At 32.2% G+C, this 25,205-nt stretch overlaps 4 protein-coding genes across 7 annotated transcripts; 2 read left to right on the top strand and 2 right to left on the bottom strand.

Annotated features, from left to right (window-relative positions):
• Positions 1-3,587: 3,587 nt before the first annotated feature.
• On the top strand, positions 3,588-8,457 carry LOC114185562 (putative methylesterase 11, chloroplastic). Its single transcript, XM_028073375.2, has 5 exons — positions 3,588-4,072; positions 5,433-5,669; positions 6,532-6,675; positions 6,959-7,090; positions 7,816-8,457. Exons 1-5 carry the CDS (start codon positions 3,758-3,760, stop codon positions 8,086-8,088), a joined length of 1,101 nt encoding a protein of 366 aa, XP_027929176.1. The 5' UTR covers positions 3,588-3,757; the 3' UTR covers positions 8,089-8,457.
• Positions 8,458-9,863: 1,406 nt separating this feature from the next.
• LOC114184237 (receptor-like protein kinase ANXUR2) lies at positions 9,864-11,838 on the bottom strand. 3 transcript variants are annotated; one of them, XM_028071518.2, is made up of 3 exons: positions 11,702-11,838; positions 10,630-11,287; positions 9,864-10,548 (listed from the first exon to the last, which is right to left on the bottom strand). In XM_028071518.2, exons 2-3 carry the CDS (start codon positions 11,276-11,278, stop codon positions 10,181-10,183), a joined length of 1,017 nt encoding a protein of 338 aa, XP_027927319.2. In that variant the 5' UTR covers positions 11,279-11,287; positions 11,702-11,838; the 3' UTR covers positions 9,864-10,180. The 3 variants fall into 3 exon arrangements, with proteins under 3 accessions (XP_027927319.2, XP_085529313.1, XP_085529312.1); XM_085673187.1 differs by having other exon boundaries at positions 10,630-11,455; positions 11,548-11,764; XM_085673186.1 differs by having other exon boundaries at positions 11,548-11,764.
• A 4,292-nt stretch (positions 11,839-16,130) lies between these two features.
• Positions 16,131-20,614, top strand: LOC114184941 (putative disease resistance protein At1g50180). Of its 2 annotated transcripts, none has more exons than XM_028072360.2 (4): positions 16,131-16,246; positions 16,939-17,972; positions 18,169-19,947; positions 20,216-20,614. In XM_028072360.2, the coding sequence occupies exons 2-3, from the start codon at positions 16,949-16,951 to the stop codon at positions 19,941-19,943; spliced, it is 2,799 nt and encodes a 932-aa protein (XP_027928161.2). In that variant the 5' UTR covers positions 16,131-16,246; positions 16,939-16,948; the 3' UTR covers positions 19,944-19,947; positions 20,216-20,614. The 2 variants fall into 2 exon arrangements, with proteins under 2 accessions (XP_027928161.2, XP_027928160.2); XM_028072359.2 differs by having other exon boundaries at positions 16,143-16,246; positions 16,932-17,972.
• A 2,824-nt stretch (positions 20,615-23,438) lies between these two features.
• On the bottom strand, positions 23,439-24,437 carry LOC114186098 (receptor-like protein kinase FERONIA). The gene has a single exon (XM_028074118.1). It carries the CDS (start codon positions 24,435-24,437, stop codon positions 23,439-23,441), a length of 999 nt encoding a protein of 332 aa, XP_027929919.1.
• Positions 24,438-25,205: the final 768 nt, after the last annotated feature.

Genomic DNA, 25,205 nt, shown 5'->3' with positions numbered 1-25,205 from the left:
TACTATTGAAATATATGTTGTTTGTTGAACCTAGCTATCGTGTCATCTGCTATCAAATTACTCACTAATAGCATAAGATAAATTTATATTATATAAATGAATACAAATTTCATCTTACAACTTGAATTTTGTGATGTTAAATTAAACTTAAAATCTAATTTTTAACTAAACTTGCGTTCAACTAAAAAAATGAAATGTGATGCAGCGTATTGGAAAAACGAAAAAAAGGGATATTACATAGAATTGAATGAAGCTAATTATATAACTAGGTAGAGTGAATGATTGCAAGAATAATGCACATAGCAATACCCATATATCCCTATCTTCAAAGCTATAATCATATGCTATAAAAGCATTTGGCAGAGAAAAAAGTGATCATATTTGTAATCTAAGTTAGTCGCAGTCTTCATTGACCAGATCCTTGAAGTTAATTGGTTGCAATGAATTGTAAGTTGGTGGTTGTTACTTTGCAGAAGGTTCACTGGGATCATGTGCACATTTCATGTACGCCATGATTGTAGATTCACATGCTTAAGAAGATGCAGTGTTCATTCTACCTGTTACAGGATTGTGAGATATATCTATAAAGCTTTTTTATGGTTTATGACCCTCTTCATGCATTCTTCGGCTGAAAAGTTACAAGAAAAAAGTGTGATGCAGTGGTCCTGGTTGAGAAAAGTATATTTAAAGAGTGGTCCTATTGTGATTTGAAATCTGAGGAAATGGAATTGGTTTGTGTGAGGATTGCTGCAACCAAAGAAATTAGTATATGCTGCTATAAGCATGTTTTCATATTCCTCCTTAACAATTTGATTATGTCCTTTTGGTTTGCTTTCTTTGCATATTTATCATTATCAACACATACTTCAGAAACATAGATCTCTTTTCTCCAAAATAGAATGATAAACATGTTATTTAATTAATTTGTTTTTTAAGATTTGCTTTGTTTTTTGCTATTTGTGAATACGATTCTCTTTGTTTGTAGATGTCTTTCACTAATGTTCATTTTAGTTTTTGAGATGGTCATTTTAAAATTGATTAATTTATCTTTGAAAGAATGAAAAATGTACATTTCAATCATCAACCAACGATATTATGTTTCACAACCCAAAATCTAATAGATTGTATTATTAAAGAACATTTTATGATTACTAGATGAAACATTTTAAAATTAGTGAAAAATGAAATTCAATTTTTTTTTGTTTAAAAAATAATAAATAGTTAGTTCTTTATTTCTTAAAAAATTACATCTTTATAATTCTTTTCAAATATCTATTTAACTTTTTTCTAATTCTTTTTTTAATTTTAAGATTTTTTCCCCCTTTTTTGTTCATAGCATATAACTAGAAAGTGACCAAGCTATGCCAATCTTATATTATAACTTCAAGGTGAGTAAAATTTCTTTTCCTTCAAATTTAATCTTTAATTATTAGAGGTGAAGAAACTTATATCCTCAGCATTTACCTTTTATTCAATGTTATCTACATAATTGTAATTTATCCAATAAATTAATCTTTGTCTAAAAATATATATAAAATTTCATTGATAAAACAAATTCAAATCTAACACAATTTGATTTAGACTTTTTTTTCTCTACCAAAAAGTTATTTTACCAAAATTGTTCCTCAACACTTAATATATACATAAAGAAAATAAAAACGAAATATTTATAGATTATATAATATAATAAGGAATAGAAAAAAAAATATAGAAAAAAGTAAAATAATATATATGTCATTACACTCGGCACAAATTCTTACGCAAATATAGTGTAGCATTAATGGTACAAAGATATTAAAGTGTCAACGCATTAACTGTGCAGGTCAAGAGAGGTGGGGTGGGGGTTAGAAAAAAAAAATGTTACATTATCTTAGAATGTAATATTAAAATAGAAATGATACAAGACTATTTTACATTGATTAAATAGAATTTATTATATTCTACAATTTCCATGTATCTAGAAATATAGAATATGTGGGTTATTAAATAATTAAAGTTTTTTTAATTATGAATATGTTGCCTTTGGGTTTATATTAAATAATGTGTATTCTCTTAACATTAATCTTATTCATTTAACTCGGGAAAGATGTGAGATGGTTATATAAACCAAGGAAAAGTAAATACTTAGTTTTTTAAAAATAATAAACTTTATTTATCTAATTCGATAATATAATAAAATGGTGGACCACAGTTTTTATTATGGGTGTGGAGCACAGTTAAAATTTACGTGCATTAATCAAACATCGACCAAATAGTATAAAATATTACCTCAATTTATAGGCTAATAAATGAAGACTCTATTCTCATTAATATTTATGTAATATCAACAAAAAAAAAATAGCATTAACATTTATGTAGCTAGATCAATTTGTTAGTGAGAGGTTCAACCAATTTTGCTAGCCCTATTTATTCTAAGGGACATGGTATATATCCAATATAGTCAACCCTTCATTGTATCAAGAAAAAATTGGCTAAAGTAGGTGGAAAAAGCATAGTGAGTGTGATACATGCTATTAAAAACCAATTGCTACTATTCCTACTAATCATCTACATTTATTAAGGAATTGAAAATAGAAATATATTATCTTATTCTATTACCAATAATAAAATATAAATATATTAATTTATAATTCACCTATATTGTATTTGAATATTTATATGATATTATGATTTAAATATTATAAATACTTTTTTTTTGTTAAAATTTATATTGAGAATATATAAAAATCACAGTATAATATAATGTCACTTTCCAATAAAATTTGTTCTGAATTCTTGAACCAGTGCTCGCACTGTAGAGTACTAATTACATTAGGTGTAACATGAAAGATGTAAAATTTAAAATTAATCCACATTCTATATGGTCTTGGTTTTCAACAAAAGTAATTCAATGTAACTTCGGGATCAGAGATTTTATAAAGTGCAAAGGACATGTCTACAGGAATCTGCATTCAGCAATGCAATAAATAACCAAATAATTCAAACCCAATAATAAAGATGCTTTCCTCTTAAGCCATTTTTTATCGATAATAATCTCTAACTTCATATTCTCTCCAAATAAAAATATGAGTTAAAATTAAAATATTTATACAAGTTTCCCTGTTATTTTTTCAACGGCACGACTCATCCATAACAATATAGGATCAAATCCTATTGATACGAAAATCCTTGTTATCGAGTAATTTTTAAATAGTTTGCTCACTAACTTTCTTCAAAAACATCCAAACACCTTTATCAAGTCAAGATTACGTGTGGACATTTTTGGAAAAAAATCTCTGCAAAGTAAAATTCGTTTTTCTTTTACCGTGAGAAAACGTTGTTTTAACTTTAGGAAAAGTGAAGAAGGTTGGTGAAGGGAATACGTTAGATCCGACAAGTTTCCGATGGGAAAACGAAATTTGGAATTTGGAACTATCAATTCAGGAATCATAATTATTATTAATTTGTTAATATATTTAGTGTTGAATTTGGAAGAAACGTATTTGGACGCGTACGTTGTGAAACAAAGAAACGTTATTTCCTGTAAGCAAACAAAGTCTCTTTTTTCCTGTTGCTGCCAACTCCACACCCGACTGAAACTTCCCAAACCCCACATCACCACGCCACGCTTCGCTTCACTTTTTCCCTCTCTCTCTGTTTTTTTTTTTTTTTTCTTTCGCTCTTTTATTGCACACTCTTCTCTTTTCTTCTCTTGCATGCACCACCGTCACCATCACCATCGCCATTGAATTGATTCAATTCAATTTCGATTGTTGCAATGGGTAACATCTGCGCTCGCTTGAAGGCGAAGCCCGCGCCGCCGCACTCCACCGCCGCGAAAAAACGCTCCTCTTCCCGCAGAGAGAGGAAGCTCGACGACGCTGCGATTCGCGAGCAGGCCATCGCCGCCGCGATTCTCTTCAAGCAGCATCAGCAGCAGCAGCAGAACTTCGATCGCTCCACTTCGCTTAGGTACCCGAATGGGGTCTCCAAGAAGAGCAGCAGCAGCAGCAACACCTTGCCGAGGAGTTCGAGTTCCAGGGCCAGGTCCCTCACCGACCCTCTCCTTCAACCTCATCAGCTTCTCAACCAGGTGAACCTTCTTGATAGTTTAAATGAAAAAAAAAAAAATTGAAACTCAAGGTTCCTAGTTTTTTTTTTATTTTTATCGCGGGGGGTGGAATTGGATCGCCACGGTTTTGGTTTGTAGGTCCGTGTTGCGGTTTTTTGGCGATTATTGATATTGGTGTTGTAGTGAATTGCGGAAAATACCAGCCGAAGAAATCCCGAAAGGAAAAAACCTTGACTTAAATTGCAATTTAAAACCTTTGAAGAAAAAAATGAGTCATCCGTGATTTTTCTGAGGAATTATTTTTTTTTGGTGGATTTGGTTGGTTGTTGGACTCATATTCGGTGATTTTGGAAATTTTGAGAATTTAGTTAATTTTGGTGGATTTGGTTTGTTATACTCGCGTTGGGTGATTTTGAAAATTTTGATGATTAAGGTAACTTTGGAGTAATGAGGGTTATTGTTTTCTTTTAGATTTTTATTTTTGTATTTTTTTAAAACCTTTGAGTGATGTGAAAGGAAACGTATGCATGTTGTCGGTTTTGATGTTTATAGTAATTTTTAAAATCTTAATTACGGTGTTGATAATTACTGGAGGGGGCTTCTATGATGATGTGGTTTCTTAGAGTTAAAGTAGATGAAGATGTGGAAAGTGGAATGAATGATGAAGAAAGCTATAGGATTTTGGAAAGGATCGTCTGTAATGGTCAGTTATTTTTCTTCTGACCCCGAGACTTGTATCGGAACAATGTTGGGAAATAAAATAACTTATTTCATTTGCATCTAATGCTATATTAGTTGGAGAGGCAATTGTGCAGATATGTGTTAAATCATCCCGGTGAATGTGCCATTGATACTAAAAATAGAATTTTGTAAATAATAATCTGTTCTAGTCTTGACTAATGGCAGGGCGTATGAAGGAGGTGAAGTTTGTCCTTTTGAAGTGCTTTTTACTGGACGTTTGTTGTAGCTTTGAAGGGAACCTTATGTTGCCTCTTTCTTGTCACAACATAGATGTCAGGCTAAAGTGAGATTGAAATTCAGATGGATCTAGTACCATCTTTTCTGATTTGAAATTGCATATGTTGTGTCTTTTTCTCAGTTGAACATTTATATTACAAAATTCCTTTCTTCTTCCGACTCTAGTATGGGCTTGCATAAAGCAGGAATTCATTATTGTTTATTTATTTCCTTATTTGTAACTCTTGGAAAAAAATGGCATGTTTTTAACACTTTCATGCTGTCTTTTCCAGTTACAGGGGAACATGCAAGCTCCATTGTTGTTTTTTAGTTCAAATATTAACTGTTCTTTATTTCATCATTTCCTTGTTATCTTTGTTGGTGTATTTTCTTTCGCTTATACACGCAGCTTTTATTTTGACAGGACGTGAAAGTCGATGATCTTGAGACAAATCATATTGTCCTTGTTCATGGAGGTGGCTTTGGGGCCTGGTGTTGGTATAAATCCATTGCACTTCTAGAAGAAAGTGGTTATAAAGTAGCTGCAATAGATTTAACTGGTTCTGGAGTGAGTTCATTTGATACAAACAGCATTACAAGTTTGTCACAATATGTGAAGCCACTCACTGACTTCCTTGAAAAACTTCCAGAAGGCAAAAAGGTAGTTCCGCTTTCATTTTCTGTAAATAATAGATTGATCTATTCCATCACTGTTGTGTTGGTTTGAAGTATTACAGAGGAGATATGATGCCTGGCTTTAGCATATACTATATTTTTCAATCATCGCCAATTTCTGGTGAAAGTCACATGACTTGCCACTCCCATCCCCTCCAAATTCACTTTGTAGAGTAGTTATAAATTCTAAGGTAGATTAATGGTCAAGGAGATAACAAGGAACATTTATTCCCATGGCCAAAATTGTGGAAAAAATAGGACAGAAAAGAGGTGCTGAAAAGCAAAGAAATTTTACTAACAGAAGAGAAAGTTCCACAAAAGTTATTGATGCTTTGGATTGAAGTTTGCAAGTGCAATTGTGAAAATCATAAAGCTAACAAGTTATTTCCCGACTAGTGGTGAAGTAGGGAAGGAAAAATTACGTGCTTATCTCAGTAACTTCTGTATGTGTCTAAAGGCAACTATACTTATGACTTGAAGGTATCTATTCGGAAAAAAAATTAGTACAACTTCCCTTAAACTGCTTAGGATATGTGGTGATGGGTCACGTTGTTCAGTGTTGCAATACTTTTTTTTGTCTACATTTTCCGAGGGTTAGAATGTTTATCATGACACTGATTGTATTTGGAAACAGACTCAGATTTAATTTGAGGTAATCATGGTCGTGTTACAATTTGTAGTTTCCCCCCTCTGTAGTCGTAGTTTGTTCCAATTAAATTTCATTTTGTGAAATGTAAATGTTTCACCCTCACTTTGCTTGGATGCAATATTGGTAGCACAATATCCAAGTTTGAGCTCTATAGGAATTTTCTTCCCATATATTTCTTACCTTTTGAATTCTTATGAAGGTGATTTTGGTTGGGCATGATTTTGGAGGGGCATGTATATCATATGCAATGGAGATGTTTCCTCTTAAGATTTCCAAAGCTGTGTTTATTGCTGCAGCAATGTTGACGAATGGACAAAGCACTCTCGATATTATTTCTCAACAGGTGTTTCATCTCCTGCTAGCTTTAATATTGATGCTTCTTTATTTTACTCCAACTGAAGTCTGAAATCTTAGAATTTCTACCAAAAAAAATTACACAGATTTATGATCACACTACTTTGGTGCCGAATGTTTATATTTAACAAGGAACTAAGGTTGAAACCAGAGACAGAGGGCATCTGAATTGTTTTATAACTTCTGCTGGTTATATATGCGATCACAATTTCTATAAATAAAGAATTCATCTATCCTTTTAGTGATGATTTGTTTGTGGCTGTATATTGCAGGCAGGTTCAGATGATCTTATGCAACAGGCTCAGGTTTTTATATATGCTAACGGGAATGATCTTCCTCCCACTTCTTTTGATCTGGACAAGTCTTTGTTGAAGGATTTGTTATTCAACCAAAGTCCCTCCAAAGTAAGTAGTTGGGTGTTGGCCAAATTTCCTCCTTTCATTTTTTGTCCTAGTGAACAAACAGAAGTCTTCCCTTGCTACTGCTACGTGAGCATTTTTTAAATTAGACGACAATACTTGTGAAAATGACTCATCTTTACTTTATATCAAATCTCTTATTCAGTCTGATTTGGTATAAAGATTAGTAAAGTATTTTTTGACACTGAATTATTATTTGCAAAGTATAAAACATATAGTTTGTTGATCTTCAGATTTATTGGGGACTCCACTCCATTCTAATTAATAAGAGTGAGAATTATCACATAAATTATGTTGTATGATAATTGAAATTGTGCAACTAGTTGAACTGCAGGCAACTGCTTATCAGTGCTTCGTAATTTTCAAAATGGATAGTTTTCAATGTTGTCTATTGAACATATAGCATTTTCAGAAAGGTTTTGCTCTCTTTTATCTGTTACACATGCTTTGTGGGCCTTTGTACTAAAAGTATATTCTGTAATACATTCTTTTGTATAAATGCTTGCAGTCAGGATCTTTCCATTGCTAACCAAAAATGGTCTCTAGCATTAGGGGATGCACTCGTAAATATGCCGACTACTGTATAAATAAATATACATTTGTTTATGTGATTCAGGATCTAAGTTTTGTTTCTGTCCTTTTTAATAGTTTTGCCAGCTTATATCTATTTCCCCTGACCCTCCTTGTTTCTTGTTGCTTTCTAAATGCAGGATGTTGCATTGGCATCTGTCTCCATGAGGTCTGTACCATTTGCACCAGTTTTAGAGAAGGTTTCCCTTTCAGACCTGAAATATGGATCTGTAAGGCGGTTTTATATACAAACTCTTGAAGACAATGCCATACCCATTTCACTCCAGGAGAACATGATAAATGCAAACCCCCCAGAAAAGGTTTTCCGTTTGAAGGGGGCTGATCATTCTCCTTTTTTCTCAAAGCCTCAAGCTCTGCATAAGTTGTTGGTAGAAATCTCAAAGATCCTCTGAGAACATTCGTTGGCTAAATTGTTTGTGAAGCCCTACCCACATGAAATAAGAATGTGCATTTGGCTTATTAGTTAAGTCTATTAGTGTGTGCAAGTTACAGGTTTCATTCTTTTCCCTCTTTCTGGAGTTAAATTTTGAAAGTTAGCTTGTATATCCTGTGTAATTTGTACCAGGTGTTACTTGCAACATAAAACTCATGTTATATTACTAGTATCACTAGTTATAAGTGTCGGTACCTGCTGATTAACGTTGCAAGTTACCCTCCTAGACAAGTAGGAAAGAAAACCTGTAACTTGTCACTGATCCTATGCAAACGCTGCGTTCATCGTAGCAAGATATCATGACAATGCAGAGGCACATTACATGAAAGGAGTTCTTGGCATCAAACGTGTTTACATTCTTGTTGATGTTCCATTTGTAATGCTGGTTGATGGAGATTTACATTTTGAGAATCCTGGAGAAACTCCTCAGAGCTGCTGCTGCTGCTACTTTTCTCTAGACCTACTTTTTGTTTTAGCCAGTTTGCTCCAATATTTTTACTTGCGACTCTAATAATAAGTGTTTTCTACCTTTAGCAACACGGGTGAATAAATTCCCCGTGCTCTGCAAAATTGCAAGAAAGCTGACATGTTTTAGTGTTTTTCTTAATCACTTGCCAGTTTATGGTGATTGATGATTCTGTTGCTATCCAGCATGAATTTGGAGGAGCTAATGATAAAATTTAGTAAGAATAATAGTTAAATCCTGCTTGGAGTTATTTTTTATGAAATTAAACTAACATTTGCTGTTGAATGAAAACTTCTTGTTTCCTAGAAAAATATTGTAAAAGTAACATCGAAATAGAACTTCTTTTCTGTTTTCTAATTTGGTCAGCCGAAAATTTTGAATTTTTAGAAAATCCAACACTAAGACTTAGCTCTTACATGAAAACATTACATCTCCATCAAACAATAACAATTTGGTGGGGGACAAAAAGTAGTTTAAGAATTTGAGTTTGAATTTTATATGGAGTTTTAGCAATAGATGTTCTAAGTATAGCCATCGTTGGACAAAAAGTAACGTTTGAACAAAGTTGTTAAATACATGTTTTAGGAGTACGAAGCACAAGGTCTTGCCACACTCACAAAGTTGGGAAATGGAATGATTCAAAAGAGAACAAAGCAGCTCAAAATGCCTTACGGCGGTGTTTTAAATTAGAATAATAATTTTCAGGGTTTAAATGTTTAATATTATCATCATTAGAACAGTGATCTATAAATAGAATTAATCTTGTATGATGTTTTTTAATTTGTTTATTTCCACAATTTTGTAAATACACCCTTACGTTACCGTACATCCTTTTCACATGTCATGAATGGAAGCCACCTCGTCCAATTATTCGTTATTTGTCAAAGTTGACGGCTTACCTCTTTTCTTATGAGACGAATTGGTAAGCTTTGAACATTGAAAGCCGATATTGGCTAAACATGAGTCAAAGCGTTGATTCTCTGTTTCAAATAATTGCTAAAATTGTAATCTATAGTATATGTTTTATCACTTCTGATTTTTTTTCCAACGTATAAGTCTAGAGTTGAATAAAAAAAAATTCTCAAATAAAATTATGTAGGAACAACTTTTTTGGTGTATTTTTGGCACACATGTAAACGAGAACAAATGAGTAATGATTCAGGACTAAGCCTGATATGAATATATTTCCTATATAAGAAAAGTCTTTTATGTCGTCTTGAAGAGTATTCTCTTTGCAGACTAGAAAATTGATAAATGGAATAATATAGTGGAGTAACGTAAGAAAGAAATAACAATGAAACAGTGTTACACTATCAGTTCAATTAGTTGGTCAAATTCTAAGGCACAAACTTACAACATTAAAAAACTTTCTAGAGAGGCCAAACATTTGAAGACGATGATGGCAAAGAATTAAATGTCATTCTTGAACTTCAAATCCTTTCTCATGATTTCCTAATCATCTGCTATACTGAGATTGATGAACAACGAGTTTCTCTGTTATTATTGAGACAACCTTGGTAGTTCCACCATCCATCAGTTTTGTATTCAACAAAAGATCGTGCCTAGTGCCTAATGTAGTTAAGGACTAATTAATAATGGTAAGAGATAATAGGGTATAATCATCACAAGTATTTCTTGCATCCGCTTCTTCCTGCAGTGACAGAGCAAGCTCAAGTTGAATCTCCACTTCACCCATTGATGGTCGCTCATTAGGATCAAAGTTCAAGCATCTTTCTGTGATGTCTATAAATACTTCCCAACTCTCTGGTGCAATCTTTCCTTCAATATTTGGATCAATATTCTCCTCAACAGGGTGTTTCTGCCTCTTCTCAACACTGTTTAGCTTGTCTTTGCATACCACTTCTAGTAGAACTACACCAAAGGAGTAAACATCGCTTTTCTCTGTTAATATATTGTTTTCTGAAATCTCAGGAGCCACGTAGCCAAGTGTACCTAGAAGTGAAAGTTTTATTTAGATTATTATTCAGTAAAATTCTTTTCAATAAACACTACCAACAAAACAAGAATGAATACCTGTGAAGCCATCTTTTGTTATTGTCTTTGGTTCTGGCTTTGATGCATAATGTGGTCCTGTTAAGGAAAGTCGGAAGTCTGAGAGTTTGGCCACCATGTTGCTATCCAGAAGAATTTTATAAGGTGTTATGTCACGATGAAAAATTGTTCTCTTGAGACCTGTGTGAAGGTAGTGTAGTCCCTGTGCTACTCCTATGCAGATCTTTAGCCTCTGCTTCCATGTTAGTGGCTCCATTTTCATATCCCTACGATATAGGCTATGATGGAGAGATCCATTGGCCATGTACTCATATACAATATTCTTCTCGTCTTTGTGGTCACAAAATCCTAATAGAGTGACCAAATTTGGATGGCGAAACTGGCAGAGCAACTCGATTTCGTTCTTGAACTGCTTAAGTTCCTTCTCAGTGATCCCATATATTCGCTTGATTACAATTGTGGACTCAGTAACACTACTGTTTTGAAGAGAGCCTTTGTATACAGTGCCAAGGCCTCCACTTCCAATTATTTGGTTTTCGTTAAAGTTGTTTGTCGATTTCCTAAGATCGGCCAGAGAAAATTGAGTGCATAGCTCTTCTATCACAGTTGGATACTGTCGCTGAGACGAACCTGTATGCTTAAAGCAGCAGAAGCTCAAACGTTGTCCCATTTTAGATACCTGTTAGAGAACATGATTCAGAGGACAAAACTGAGAGAAAAGTATATAACTGAAATATGATTGTATCCCACAAGTATTAACCGGAATGAGATAAAATTTCTTGCTTTTCAACTGATTATACCACAAGTACTAAAAACTTAACCTGCCAAGTTTTGATTTCATATTTCCCTGTGTTTCATTTCAAAATGAAATACTAAGGAAAGATAAGAGAAATGAATCTTCAATTCTATACCACAAGTATTATACAACTAGATACTTACCCTGTTACTACTTTGTAAGATGCAAAACAAACAAAGCATCAATTTAGATACCTCAGAAAAAAATACACAAGTTAAAGGGTAGTCTGCATTTTTTCAGAAATAGAGAATAAAAGTATAAGGGATATCACATAAAGTTTCATATTAGTTGGAGAACCTGGAAATGAAGGGAAAGGCAGAAACAAGGTTGTGTTCAGCACATGGATCCTGTTGGTTCTGTTTCTTATGTTGTCATTAAGTTTGAGAAAAAATCTGGCCTCTGATTATAATTTCCTATCCCCACATTTCTCGGTGTTAGGTGTCTTGACATTAAGGAGAGTTGAATTGAGATACTACAGTGACTTGAGATTAATTAAGATTTTAATCTATTTAAACAAATTTATTTGACTTGATGATTTTAAACAAGGTGTTATGTAGATTGTGATTTATAAGTTACTATCAATTTCTGTATCAATATTTTATTGTTTACATTTTTTTTTTAAGTGAAATAGTTAAATATACTTTTATTTCTTATGTTTTATTTGATGTTTGAGAGAGAACGTTTATTTTTCCTTTTTAATTTTATAATCTCAGTAATCTTTGCACGTTTTCTTAAGTTTTTCTTTCTTAATAGTATTATTATGTTAGACCATTTTTCAACTTTTATAAATTTTCAACAATTTCTTAACTTTTTCAATAAAGAAATATCTAGAATAATTTTTAATTTTGGATGTAAGATCTAGAAAGTTTTTACCAGTGAATAGAACTTATCGAAAAAAGTCTAGATCTCTATATTTCATACTTATAAATACTTTATTGTATTTGATATTGTTAAGTAATAAAATTTGAGTTTTCTTTTTTATTTCTCACTTTTTTTTCTTTCACAAAACAGTATTAGAGTTTGGTTTGATCTAAACAGTTGACAGAAGAAAAAAAAGAGTTAAGAGATGGTCAGAAATAGGAATATTGTATTCCAATTTCTTTATCTTAAAATCAAGGTATAATTATTTATTTGGTATCCCAACTTTTTTAAATTGTTTAATTTGAATTTGAATTTTAAGAATATTTAATTTGATATCCAATTTTTTAAATGGGTTTATTTTAGTATCTTCTATTAAACACTACTTACACTACTTAGTGTTGTTTGACTTTTATTGAGATGACACTTTGCAATAGAGACGTGACAAATTTTACACAATTTCCAAATTCACCTTTCAGATTTTACACAATTCTGCCCTAATTTTCCTTTTGCATGTGGATCACTCTGCCTTAATTTTTTCCCCAATTTTGATAATAACGTGTTTTCATTTTTATTATTTACTTCACAATTTTTTAACAGTAAATCCACGTGTACAACCCTTATTTTTGCCACGTCTCTGTTGCACAGTGTCACCTCAACAGAAGTCAAACGATGTTAAGTAGTGTTTAACGTAAGGTACTAAAATAAACCAATTTAAAAAATTGGGTACCAAATTGAACATTCCTAAAGTTCGGGTACACAAATTGAACAATCCCAACAAGTTGGGATACCAAATCAATAATTATACCTAAAATCAATTATGAAAACCGTTATGTTCGCATGGAAGTGTTGCTTAAAGCTTTTAAGGTACTTAGGAGATTATATAAAAAGACTTAGGAGTCACAAGATGAAGAAAAATTACCTCAAGATTGGTTGGAGACTCTACTGAAAATATGAAAAAAAATGACCAATTACTCTTATTCATCTATGTTTGGATGATCCCATATTCAAAAATGTTGCCTACACTACTACGTCGAAGGAAACTTGTGGGTCTTGGAAAAATCCCTCCAAGGCTCTGACAAAGTGAAGAAGATAAGATTTCGTTCTCTAAATTTTAAAGCTTTGAATATGAAGAAATCCAAATCAATTTCAAATAATTCCTTAAGAGTAAAGATGATTGTAAATCAATTGAAAATAATATAGAATAAAAGAAAATACGTTCATGTGGTAGAGAAGAATCTCCATTCCTTGAATCCAAAGTTTGATTATATGATATATATGATTGAAGAGTCAAAAGATCTCCACTCCATGATCATTGAACATTTGGAAGGTTCTCTTTAAGCTCATGAAGAAAAAACATGTTGTAACTAATTGCCTTTATTTTTGTTCTATTTTATTATGTTATGCTCTTCTATATGTAGAAGCAACATAGTAGTTAAAGTATATTATGATATTCCACAATTTTAAAATCAATATACTGTTTTATGATCCTTGTTTTCTTGCATACATACTACAAAGTAATCTTTGTTAGATGGAATACCATAATCTTTATGGTAACAAAGAAGGCTAAGGCATGCTCTGCTTCCACTATCTCCAATTTTTCTTTCGCCTGTGTTGTTACAATCTTTTTTTGGTTTCTTACTTCTTCTCCTATGGGTCCTTCATAACTAAATCTCAATCCACAACCGAATCTTATAATGGATCTCAAACTATGGATCTTGTCAACAATCCATCAAGCCCTTATTATTTGCATCCTTTTAGAAAATCCAAGAATGATTCTTGTTTTACCTCCACTTAATGAAATCAAATACCACTCATGGAGCAAAAGTATGCATCACACTTTCCTTTCAAAGAATAAGTTGAAGTTTGTCAACATAAGTATTAAGATTCTTGAACGAGATGATCCAACCTATGAGACATGGTAAAGATGCAATATAATGATTTTGGTTTGGATAACTTGTACTCTTTCTTCACATTGATAGTGTTGTCCACATCGATGTTGCAAAGGTTTTTTTGGAAAAATTTGTAGGAGTGATTTTGTAAAGGATATTATTTTTGGATCTCCGATTTGTTGGAAGAGATTCACTCCGTCAAGTAAGGAGAACGAACTATAACCCAATTCTAGACAAATTTAAAGATTCTTTGGGATGAATTGGAGTTTCTAAGGCCTATTCACGATTGCGTTTGTGACAACCCATGTACTTGCGTCTTGTCCAAGATCACTCCAAAATATAGAGAGGTTGAATACATGATGTGTTTTCTCAAAGGATTGAACGAAACTTACAATACAATCAAGACCCAAGTTCTCCTGATGGAACCCCTTTTTGGCATAAATTAAGTGTTCTCGTTATACAACAAGAAAGAATTAACATGTATTATCTTCCAAGATGTTAAAGCTTCTGTAAACTTTAAAAGAAGACAAAATCATTATAATGGAGTACCACATTCTTTTGAACAAAGAAGAGACAAAAGGAGTACAAAAAGAATCATCAGAGTAAGCCTTCAAAGTTTCAGTTTCTTTAAAGGTTAATGAAAGATTTAAGAGTCAATGAAAACGTAGAATAAGAAAAGAACACATTCTTAAACACGGAGGAAAATGACATGTTCATGAGTAAGGAGGAAACAAAATGGTAACATTGATGCAAACAATAAGAAAAAGGTTATTCATATTCAAGAGTCTTTAAAAGAGCAAAAGAAAGAGGTATTGGTTAACGAGTTCATTATTCACTTAGGTAAGGACATAAATAAAGTGATAGGATGACTATTAAATAAAATTAGAGTTGTGAATTTATTTATTTTTGTGGAATAGGTGGTCATGGTAAAACTATACATACGAAAAACAATTACAATTAATGTGAAAAAAATAAACTTTAAATTTAATTTAATCATAAAAAAACAAAATTATATAAGTTGAGCTCATATCATATTTATATAAACCAATTTATATATTTCAATAAATAGTAAATAAATGATACTTAGTTGAGGAATAAAAACATCATCTCATATTATATATTATATATTACAATATGATAGTGTTTGTATGGAGTGAAAATGGAGAACCTTTGGTCTCTTAATACCATTTCACTTATAAAACTTTTTATTGAATTATATTTAAAAATACATGTCTTAAGTAAGGGTTTATGCTTATTAACAACTAATTCGTTGTTTTCTTCTATATCAAACCATCAATATATAAATACTTATCGATATGTATCATAAGATACTCATATAATATTACTTAACATAATTTTGGATAAATGTTAACATTTTTAATTTTATATTAAAAATTAGTTATGATCTAAAATAAGTTTTAAACTAAAATTTTATAGAAAAAATTATATTCAAAAGGTACCAAATAATATTCATAAACAGATTAAAAATATATCTCCTATTTAATAATAAAACAAATAACTATGATAATATTTCAATAAATTCGTATATGATAAAAATTTATTAAATTATTAAATCTAACGATATGTATTAAATAAGTTGAAATATATATTTAAAAATGTAATTACTTGTTAAGTTATTATATCAAGATTTTTAATTAACACTTTTTTTTTTCAAATATCGGACGCCTATTTAGATTCGTAATCTAAAACCATGTTAAAATATTACTTAACATAATTTTGGATAAATGTTAACATTTTTAGTTCTATATTAAAAATTAGTTATATCTAAAATAAGTTTTAAACTACAATTTTATAGAAAAAATTATATTCAAAAGGTACCAAAATATCATTATTACCTTAAAATTAAAAAAAAAAATCATCACAGATTATTTTAGTTTAAAATCAATTTTATTCAAAATTATTATTTATAATAAAAAAAAGTCAGATTCAATTTCCGGACTTTTTTTTCTTATTAAATGTGCAATAAAATGGCATGAATGGAGCATCCAAACTCCAAAGCGTCTTTCTTCTTTGCACAGCCACACCACACATTTGGTTGAACAAGAGGCACTCCATGCTCTCTGGATTGAAGGTGTATCTTTTTCTTCTACAAGTTGTTCCTTAATCTTTTTCTGTGTTCTACAATACTATCATCCTTAACTGGATCTCGTTGGTTATGCTCCCGTAATTGATTCTATATCTAATTTCTCTGTTGTACTTTTTGGCTTTAAATTTATGCTTACGACAAATTTCCTGCTGTAGAATCATGCTTCGTATGAAATTATACATTAATAAGCATATGATATTCTTTAATAATTTATTGAGCATATATATATATATATATATATATATATATTTTTTTTTTTTTTTTTCCAAAGTCAACTCTGGTCTGCCTCTGACAGTGTAGGGATTTACTTTGCAGTTGAAGTAACAGGCATAAAATTACACCATAACTGGATTTTTGTGGTTTCTGGAACATGGATTGGAGGAACATAGTATAGATTTGACTTTGTATAGAAAGTACAACTTCGTTTAACATCCTTTTCCATTTTTTCTTCTTCTTGTTACTGCTTTTCCACCTTCAGTTTATCCATTTCTTTTCAATTTTAGCATGTTTCTGTACTTGAAGTTTACATATTCTAGGTTTTGCCCTGTTTTGTTAAGGGATTCTATCCATCTCTATAATACCTGTTTTATAAGAGTAAAGTAGCTGTCTCATATGTGAGGCTTAACGCATATTAGATGTGAAGTTTTATCTCATGATTTTGTTCTTGAAGGTGACAGAATAATCAAGATGGTTGAGGCAGTTGTGTCCTTTGCAATTGATAGGCTTTATGATCTATTGATTGAAGAGGCCAGATTGTTAAACGGGGTGAGTGACAAAGTCAAAAGCATGCAAAATGAATTAAAGAGGATGCAATGTTTCCTAAGAGATGCTGAGAGCAAGCAGGATGAAGGTGATATAATAAAGAATTATATTTCGGAGGTTAGAAAATTAGCCTATGATGCAGAGGATGTGATTGAAATTTATGCTATTAAGGTTGCATTTAGCATAAGTATTGGAACTAAAAATCCACTCTCTAGAGTTAAAAGTATTCACAAAGTCGGCTCTGAGCTCATAACAATCAATTCTCGAATATCTGACCTCACAAGAAGCTTACAAACTTATGGTTTGACTGCAACTAAAGACAATGAAGAATCATCTAATATGAAAAGGCAATTGAGATGGTCATATTCTCACATTGTTGACGAGTTCATTGTTGGCTTAGATAAAGACATAAACAAAGTGACGGAATGGCTACTAAATGAAAATGAAAATGAAAATGAAGGCTGCCGATTTGTTTATATTTCTGGAATGGGTGGTCTTGGTAAAACTACACTTGCCAAAAGCATTTACCATTACAATGCTATTAGGCGAAACTTTGATGGTTTTGCTTGGGCCTATATATCTCAGCAATGCAAGAAAAGAGATGTTTGGGAGGGAATTTTACTAAAGCTAATTTCTCCTACGAAAGAGGAAAGGGATGAGATTACGAAAATGAAAGATGATGAATTGGCAAGGAAGTTGTTTAAAGTTCAACAAGAGAAGAAATGTTTGATCATCCTGGATGATATATGGAGCAATGAGGCATGGGACATTTTAAGTCCTGCCTTTCCATCACAAAATACAAGGACTAAGATAGTTTTTACATCTCGCAATAAAGACATTTCATTGCATGTGAATCCTGAAGGCTTGCTTCACGAACCAAGTTGCTTAAATGCAGACGACAGTTGGGCATTGTTTAAGAAAAAAGCATTTCCGAGACAAGATGACCCAGGTACCTAGAAATGTCTTCAGCTAGCAAACTTATTTATCTATTGATGTCCATATAGTTTGTTTCATTATTTCATATCTAATAATTTCCCAATTCTCTCATTTATTTTTCATATTTATGTGACCAGAAAGTGATAAAAGCACTTGTGTATGGAACCACTGTTTTAGTTAATGTGATAATTGCCTGTTACTTTTTTCAGAATCCACAATTTCTGACGACTTTAAAAGGTTAGGCAGAGAGATGGTTGCAAAGTGTGCTGGTCTGCCTTTGGCTATCATCGTTCTGGGAGGACTTTTGGCTACAAAGGAGTCGGTCAGTGAGTGGGAAAAAATACATAGGCATCTAAGTTCGTACCTAATAGGAGCAGAGGTTCGTGATAGTCGAAGATTAGATGAAGTGTTGGATTTAAGTTACCAGGACTTGCCTTGTCAACTGAAGCCATGTTTCCTGTATTTAAGTCAATTCCCTGAAGACTCTGAGATACCAAAAACTAAACTACTGCAATTATGGGTGGCAGAAGGTGTTGTTTCATCTCAATTTGAGAGTGAACGGGATGAGACAATGGAGGATGTTGCTGAACGCTATCTGGGTAACTTAATTAGCCGTTGCATGGTTCAAATTGGTCAGATGGGATCTACTGGTAGGATCAAAACCTACAGGCTCCATGATTTAATGCGGGATCTGTGTTTGTCAAAGGCCAGAAAAGAAAATTTTCTCTACATTATCAATGGATCAGAACAAAATAGTACCACTGATGCTACTCGTTCATCTAACGTATCAGATGCAAGACAAATTGGTGAAGTTCGTAGGCTTGCTGTCTACTTGGATCAACATGTTGATCAATTGATTCCACAGGACAAGCAAGTGAATGAGCGTCTCAGATCCCTTGTATTTTTTCATGACAAGAAGTGTAGGATGGAAAATTGGGACCTAGTCAGAGGTGTTTTTGTGAAGTTCAAATTACTTAGAGTTCTAGATCTTGAAGGAATTAAGGGGCTGAAGGGACAGTCATTGTCTAAAGAAGTGGGAAATCTCTTATGGTTGAAGTTTCTGAGTCTAAAAAGGACTCGTATACAAATACTGCCATCTTCCTTGGGCAATTTGGAAAATCTGCAATTCCTAAATTTGCAAACCGTCAATAAAGTGAGCTGGGATTCAACAGTGGAAATTCCAAATGTAATTTGTAAGTTGAAACGTTTGAGGCATCTATATCTTCCAAATTGGTGTGGGAATATTGTTAACAACCTGCAATTGGACAATTTGACTAATTTACAGACACTAGTAAATTTTCCTGCCAGCAAATGTGATGTAAAAGATCTATTGAAGTTAAAAAAACTCAGAAAGTTAGTGCTGAATGACCCACGACATTTTCAAAAGTTTAGTGAAAGTTTCAGTCCTCCTAATAAAAGGTTGGATTGCCTTCTATCCTTGTCTTTAAGAACTGACATGCTTTCCTTCCCTGAAAATGTAGTAGATGTTGAAAAATTGGTCCTTGGTTGTCCCTCCCTGCGTAAATTGCAGGTTGAAGGGCGGATGGAAAGGCTGCCAGATGCCTCACTGTTTCCTCCACACCTTTCAAAGTTGACTTTATGGGGTTGCAGACTTGTGGAAGACCCAATGGTAACATTAGAGAAGCTTCCTAACTTGAAGTTTCTAAATGGGTGGGATTTGTTTATTGGAAACAAAATGACATGCTCACCAAATGGTTTTCCTCAACTAAAGGTTCTAGTACTCCGTGGCTTGCCTAAACTAGATGAGTGGATGATAGAGAATCAAGCCATGCCTAATCTTTACCGATTGAGCATATCTGACTGCAACAATTTAAAGACAGTTCCTGATGGGCTAAAATATATTACCAGTCTTCGGGAGCTAGAAATCAGATGGATGCCCAAATCATTCAAGACTAGGCTTGGAACTGCTGGAGAGGATTACCACAAAGTCCAGCATGTTCCATCTATTATATTTTTGAACTAAGGATGTAAGTTGAAAATTTTAAATACCACGTTGAAGTAATTTGCTCAAAATTAGTTTTTGTTAGCTTTCTGTTGTGCATGTTGTTTCATTCTTTCATGTTTGGTTGATTCTCATTTCTATATTATAGAAAACAAATAAGTACGACACAGTTGATCACTTCCGGTTATAGATTTTATGTTGCTTGAACTCTTAGTGTTCAATGAAACAAGAAATTATTTTTTATGATTTGTTTACACAGTAATTCATGCTAACAACTTTTTGTACATTTGCAGTCTTTTACCCTCGTGCTTCCAGAATCTGAGTTTTAAAACTTGGAACTTGCTGTGTTCGTGCCTGGTATTTGTATGCATTGTCATCGATGAATTCATTTATTTTAGTATGGTTTTTATACTTGCGAGATTGTTGGTAGAATAGATTCCGAATTTATTGCGAAATTTGTAATTCCTATTAGTGAAAAGGCTTGGTTGTTGTATTATCACAAACTTGTACGATGTAACCACTATTTTGTATGTGTTTTCGGAATGTGTTACGCACTTCATTTCATATAACTTCTTCACTTGGTAACTTTTTCTTTCTAAGGGAGGAAATATAACCACCCGAGGATAGAAAATTTACCAACAAAAGAATGTCTTGTGTTTTAATGTCATGAACATACTTTACTCTTGTGTGAAGTTCTATGCATGAGTAAATTTGAAGCCTCCTCTTACACAGAAGTGAATCAACTTTGTTAGTACCCTTGTGATAAATGTAATCATGGAGGGAACAGGCAGTCATGTACTCATAATCGAGAACCAACTTATATTCTTCATTGCAAAATCCAATCAAAGGCACAAGATTGGGGCGGTGGAGTTGTGAAAGCACCAATCTAATGCTGATATGGGAAAAACCATTTAGAGAATGTTTAAGCCACCATTAGACGGCATCCCGCAACCATGATGGTATTGCCATTTTCTTTCAGATGTTTTATCCAATTACTCAACTTTGCTTGAAGTTCCTTGTTGCTTATTGCAACTCTTCAAGGGAACAAGCAATGACAAAGTTCTATGATAAACATTTTTTATTAAAACACACATGCACATACATTTTTTTTATCAGTACACGCATTCATACATACGCGTCGAACAAACTATTCCATTGATTGGATACACCACCATATCAAATCTAAAGCATTATAGCTCATACATAAAACATAAGTTCGATTGATCTGCATATATTTATTTGATATTTTATCCGAACACCTATTTTGTTAAATCTACTAAGAGCAAAGAAGTGTTAAAGCCCACACAAACTCATTTGATGACTGAGGACGAGCTGTTTCTTTATGCACATTTTTTTTTCTTCCTGCACCTCTATAAAAAACATAAACCTCAAAATACCCCTTCTTAAAATTATAATGAAAAATAAGTTATTCCTCCACCTTATTTCTTTAATGAATTTCAGATTGTTGATTCTGAAAATATTTTCGAATCTAGAACATGTTCCAAAATATATCTTGAAGTATATTTAAAAAATAAATTGTAAACTGTGCACTTTATAACGTATTTTCAAATCCGATATATTTTTTAGATTTCATAATCCAAAATGTATTTGAAATAAATGTTTTTCAGAATATGTATTCTAGAAAGTATTTCCATACTTGAAAATAGTTTCTGAAAATAAATATTTCAGAAATGTACGTTTTAAAATATATTTTTGGATACGAAAGTACCTTTTAGTTTATACAATTCAAAATACAAATAACATTTCACAATATACATTCTGAAAAATATTTTTAGACTTAGAAATATATTTCAATATATATATATATATATATATATATATATATATATATATAAAAACTTTTGGAATAAGTTTTCATGAAGGTATTTCCTATTTCCTTCCTGTACTTCCTTTTCTCCTTCCTTCCCAATTATTCTTCTCGTTCCTCCCACACTCCTTAGCTTCTTCTTCATCTCTTACCTCTAGATTTCTTGTTCTCCTCCTTTCCCATGTTTCTTATTTCATCTTCATGCGGTGGATCTAGCAGTGGCAATGGAGTCGAAGAGATGTGCCGCTATTAGGAACAAGACTAGACATAAGAAAAAAAAAAGTGTAAAAGTATAATTTTATCATGCCTATGGTGGTGTAGAAAAAAAAAGAGAAATACAAAAAAGAAACAAACTTGAAGTACTCAGAGCTAACACGCTCACAGTAGAATGACTTATTGTAATAAACTTAATTTATCAACAGTAGTAGTAGAATGTTGTTTTTTCATTTAAATAACAAGTGCTGCTAAACAAATATTCTAAATAAATTTATATTTTAGTTGAAATTTTGTTAAAATTATAAGACAAATGTATTTCAATAAATAAGAAAGATCAATTTATAAATTTATATTTTTCTAAAAAATATATTAAAAAGTATAAATTGAAGATTCACGATAAGAAAATGATTAAATAGTGATTAAAAATCAGTCATGTAACTGATTTAGTGATTAAAAATCGGTCACTGATATGTTCATCATTAATTTATAGTGACCAAAATCTATGATCAGATTTGTGACTAAATATGTGACTGGATTTATGACTGAATGAATCTATGATAATTTGTGACTTAATTTGAATCTATGATTGAAATTAGTAATCGAATCAATGACCAAAATTAGTGACTAAATCTATGACCGAAATTAGTGACCAAATCTATAAATAAGACAAGATAAATTGAAGACAACAACTATAGTTGTGAGAACGATTACCACCACGATAGAGTGAGTGTAACAGGGGAAAGTCTCACTTAGCGATGGGTCACAATGATGGAGAGTCACGATGACTGAAGTTATGGTAAGGTGCGAGTCACAATGATAAGTTGAGACACAAAAACAAAAGATGAGATGACTGTGACAAACTCCAAGAATGGTGCTAGGTCACAAGCAATGAGGAAAGTGATGAGATAGTGAGAGAAAATTTTGGAAAGAGATAAAAAGGTAAAATAATAATTAAATAATACAGTAATCGATTTGATGACCGATTTTTTGTGGTTAAAATTTCAATCATTGTTTCGATCACCGATGGTGACCAAATTTTTAGGTGACTAATTTCGATCATTATTTAATAGATTAGTAGTGATTCTAAATTAAGTAAAATTAAAAAAAATTGAATCATATATGAAACATACTCTTATACAATCCTTTAATATTTTACATAGGTATTGACCTTCTGATATTTTTAAGTTTAAAATAACATTTGATTTTTCTTAAAAAAAATAATATAATTTTTCATTAATTTATATATCTATATATCTATTGCGATGTAAAAGTAAAAAAACAACAAAATAAAAATCTTATAATTATTTTATCGGGATAACCTTTACATTTATTGATTTCTAAGTTAAAAAAAGAAGAAAAGAAAAGTAGTGCATTGAATAAGTCACTAATTGCATAAAGTATTAGGACTTCCATTAACGTTATGATCATCTCTGCGTTTAAACAGTTTGGACAAAATCAACATTGCAGTCAACCTAGGTTTCTGCTTTCTCCTGCAATTGAAGCGCAAGCTCAAGTTGTATCTCCACTTCGCCCATGTTTGGTCGTTCCGTTCCTTGTTTATGCAAGCACCTCTCAGTGATATCAATGAACGTTTTCCAACAATCTGGAGCAATTTTGGACTTAATAAACGGATCAACTATTTTTTCTGCATGTAACTCCACTGAATAATTCGGGTTCTTCACACGTTCCAAGTACAAATCTCGCGCTTGCTTTGCACTCACAACTTCCAACAGAACCACACCAAATGAAAACACATTTGATTTCACAGTCAAGATACCAGAGGCTGCATACTCAGGATCACAATATGCGAAAGTATCATGGTTTCTCGCAACAAGAAATGAACTTGCAACATCAACGGATCCCCTTTTTGACAACAATAAACCAGAAATTTTAGGTTCCCAGTTTTGATCCAAAAGGATGTACTGTGTTTTGAAAAAATTATGTATCACAGAACACTTGCCTCCTGTGTGCAGATAGTGCAATCCACGTGCCACACCAATGCAAATTCGAAGCCTCCTTTCCCACGAAAGTGGAACAAATTTGTGATTATTTGTAAGATGAAGGTGATCATTGAGGGAACCGTTAAACATGTATTCATGTACAAGAATCAGATGGGGGAATCTTTCAATGCAAAATCCAATTACAGGCATGATGTTGGGGTGGTGGAGTTGACAAAGGAAGAGAACCTCGTTCTTCAACTGTGATTCTGAGAGACCAGAAAGAGAACCTTTGTTGAAACACTTTATTGCAACAGTGGTAGCACCTTTGTTCAGAAAACCCTTGTACACTACTCCGAATGAATCTTCTCCAATCACCAAAGATTCCTTAACATTCGTTAGTGATGACTGTATCTCTGCAAGTGAAAAGTGGTGGCAATGTTCTCCCATGATGTTGAAGGTTGTTGTCACGAGTAATCTGTTTACCCCTGCCTCAGGTTTAGAGAAACATGACAAAAGTGAAAGAAGACCCATAGTGTTGAAGAAGTCTGGGGCATAAATAAACCATCTATATCAATGACTGTTACTGATGTATAAGGTTGTCCACAAATAGCTAAATTAATTAAGACTTGGTTTTGGAGTTCGTCACAAGTTATTAGGAAAAACATATTCTTGATTGTGTTGCCGAGTCTTGGTTTGTCCCAGTAAGAGTACAAGACTAAGCCAGAGAAAGCCACATTGGACTTGGTCATTATGGTTCCTTCAGTTTCAGCCCTTGGCACCATGCTTAATTAATTAACGTTTTGTCCAATAATAACATATTTCGCTTTACACACTCCAATCGTTGAACCAACGACATGCATCAATTTTCAACGTAAAAATTCTCTTTTACTTGGTATTTGCGCTTCATGCCAAGTTGTACTTCGAAAAGGTTAATGTGTCAAGTCCAAGGTTAAATACATAAAAAAAGAAGTTCTTTTATATTATAGAATTGCCTAGTCTTAGCATTACAAGTGCGTATTAAAAATGTTATAATATGCTAAGCTTGATGTTTGTCATACAAGATATTCAAACATCTATGTTATGTATTGATTTTAAGTATGATATATATTAGTAAATTCTATAAAATTATTGCAAAAAAAAATATATATATATATAATAACTATTTTGAATACTAATAATTTTTTTACCATTAAATGATATCTAAGTTAATCGTGAGTAATTGTTTTTGTTTTAAAATTAATTATTATTTAATATTTTTTTGTAATAAAAAATTATATATATATATATATATATATATAT

Source organism: Vigna unguiculata, chromosome 5 (genome assembly GCF_037176805.1).
Source record: "Vigna unguiculata cultivar grain cowpea cultivar isolate G323 ecotype 2 chromosome 5, ASM3717680v1, whole genome shotgun sequence".
Taxonomy (NCBI): Eukaryota; Viridiplantae; Streptophyta; class Magnoliopsida; order Fabales; family Fabaceae; genus Vigna; species Vigna unguiculata.
The sequence above is the reverse complement of the archived record's forward strand: the minus strand, read 5'-3'. Positions and strand labels throughout refer to the sequence as shown.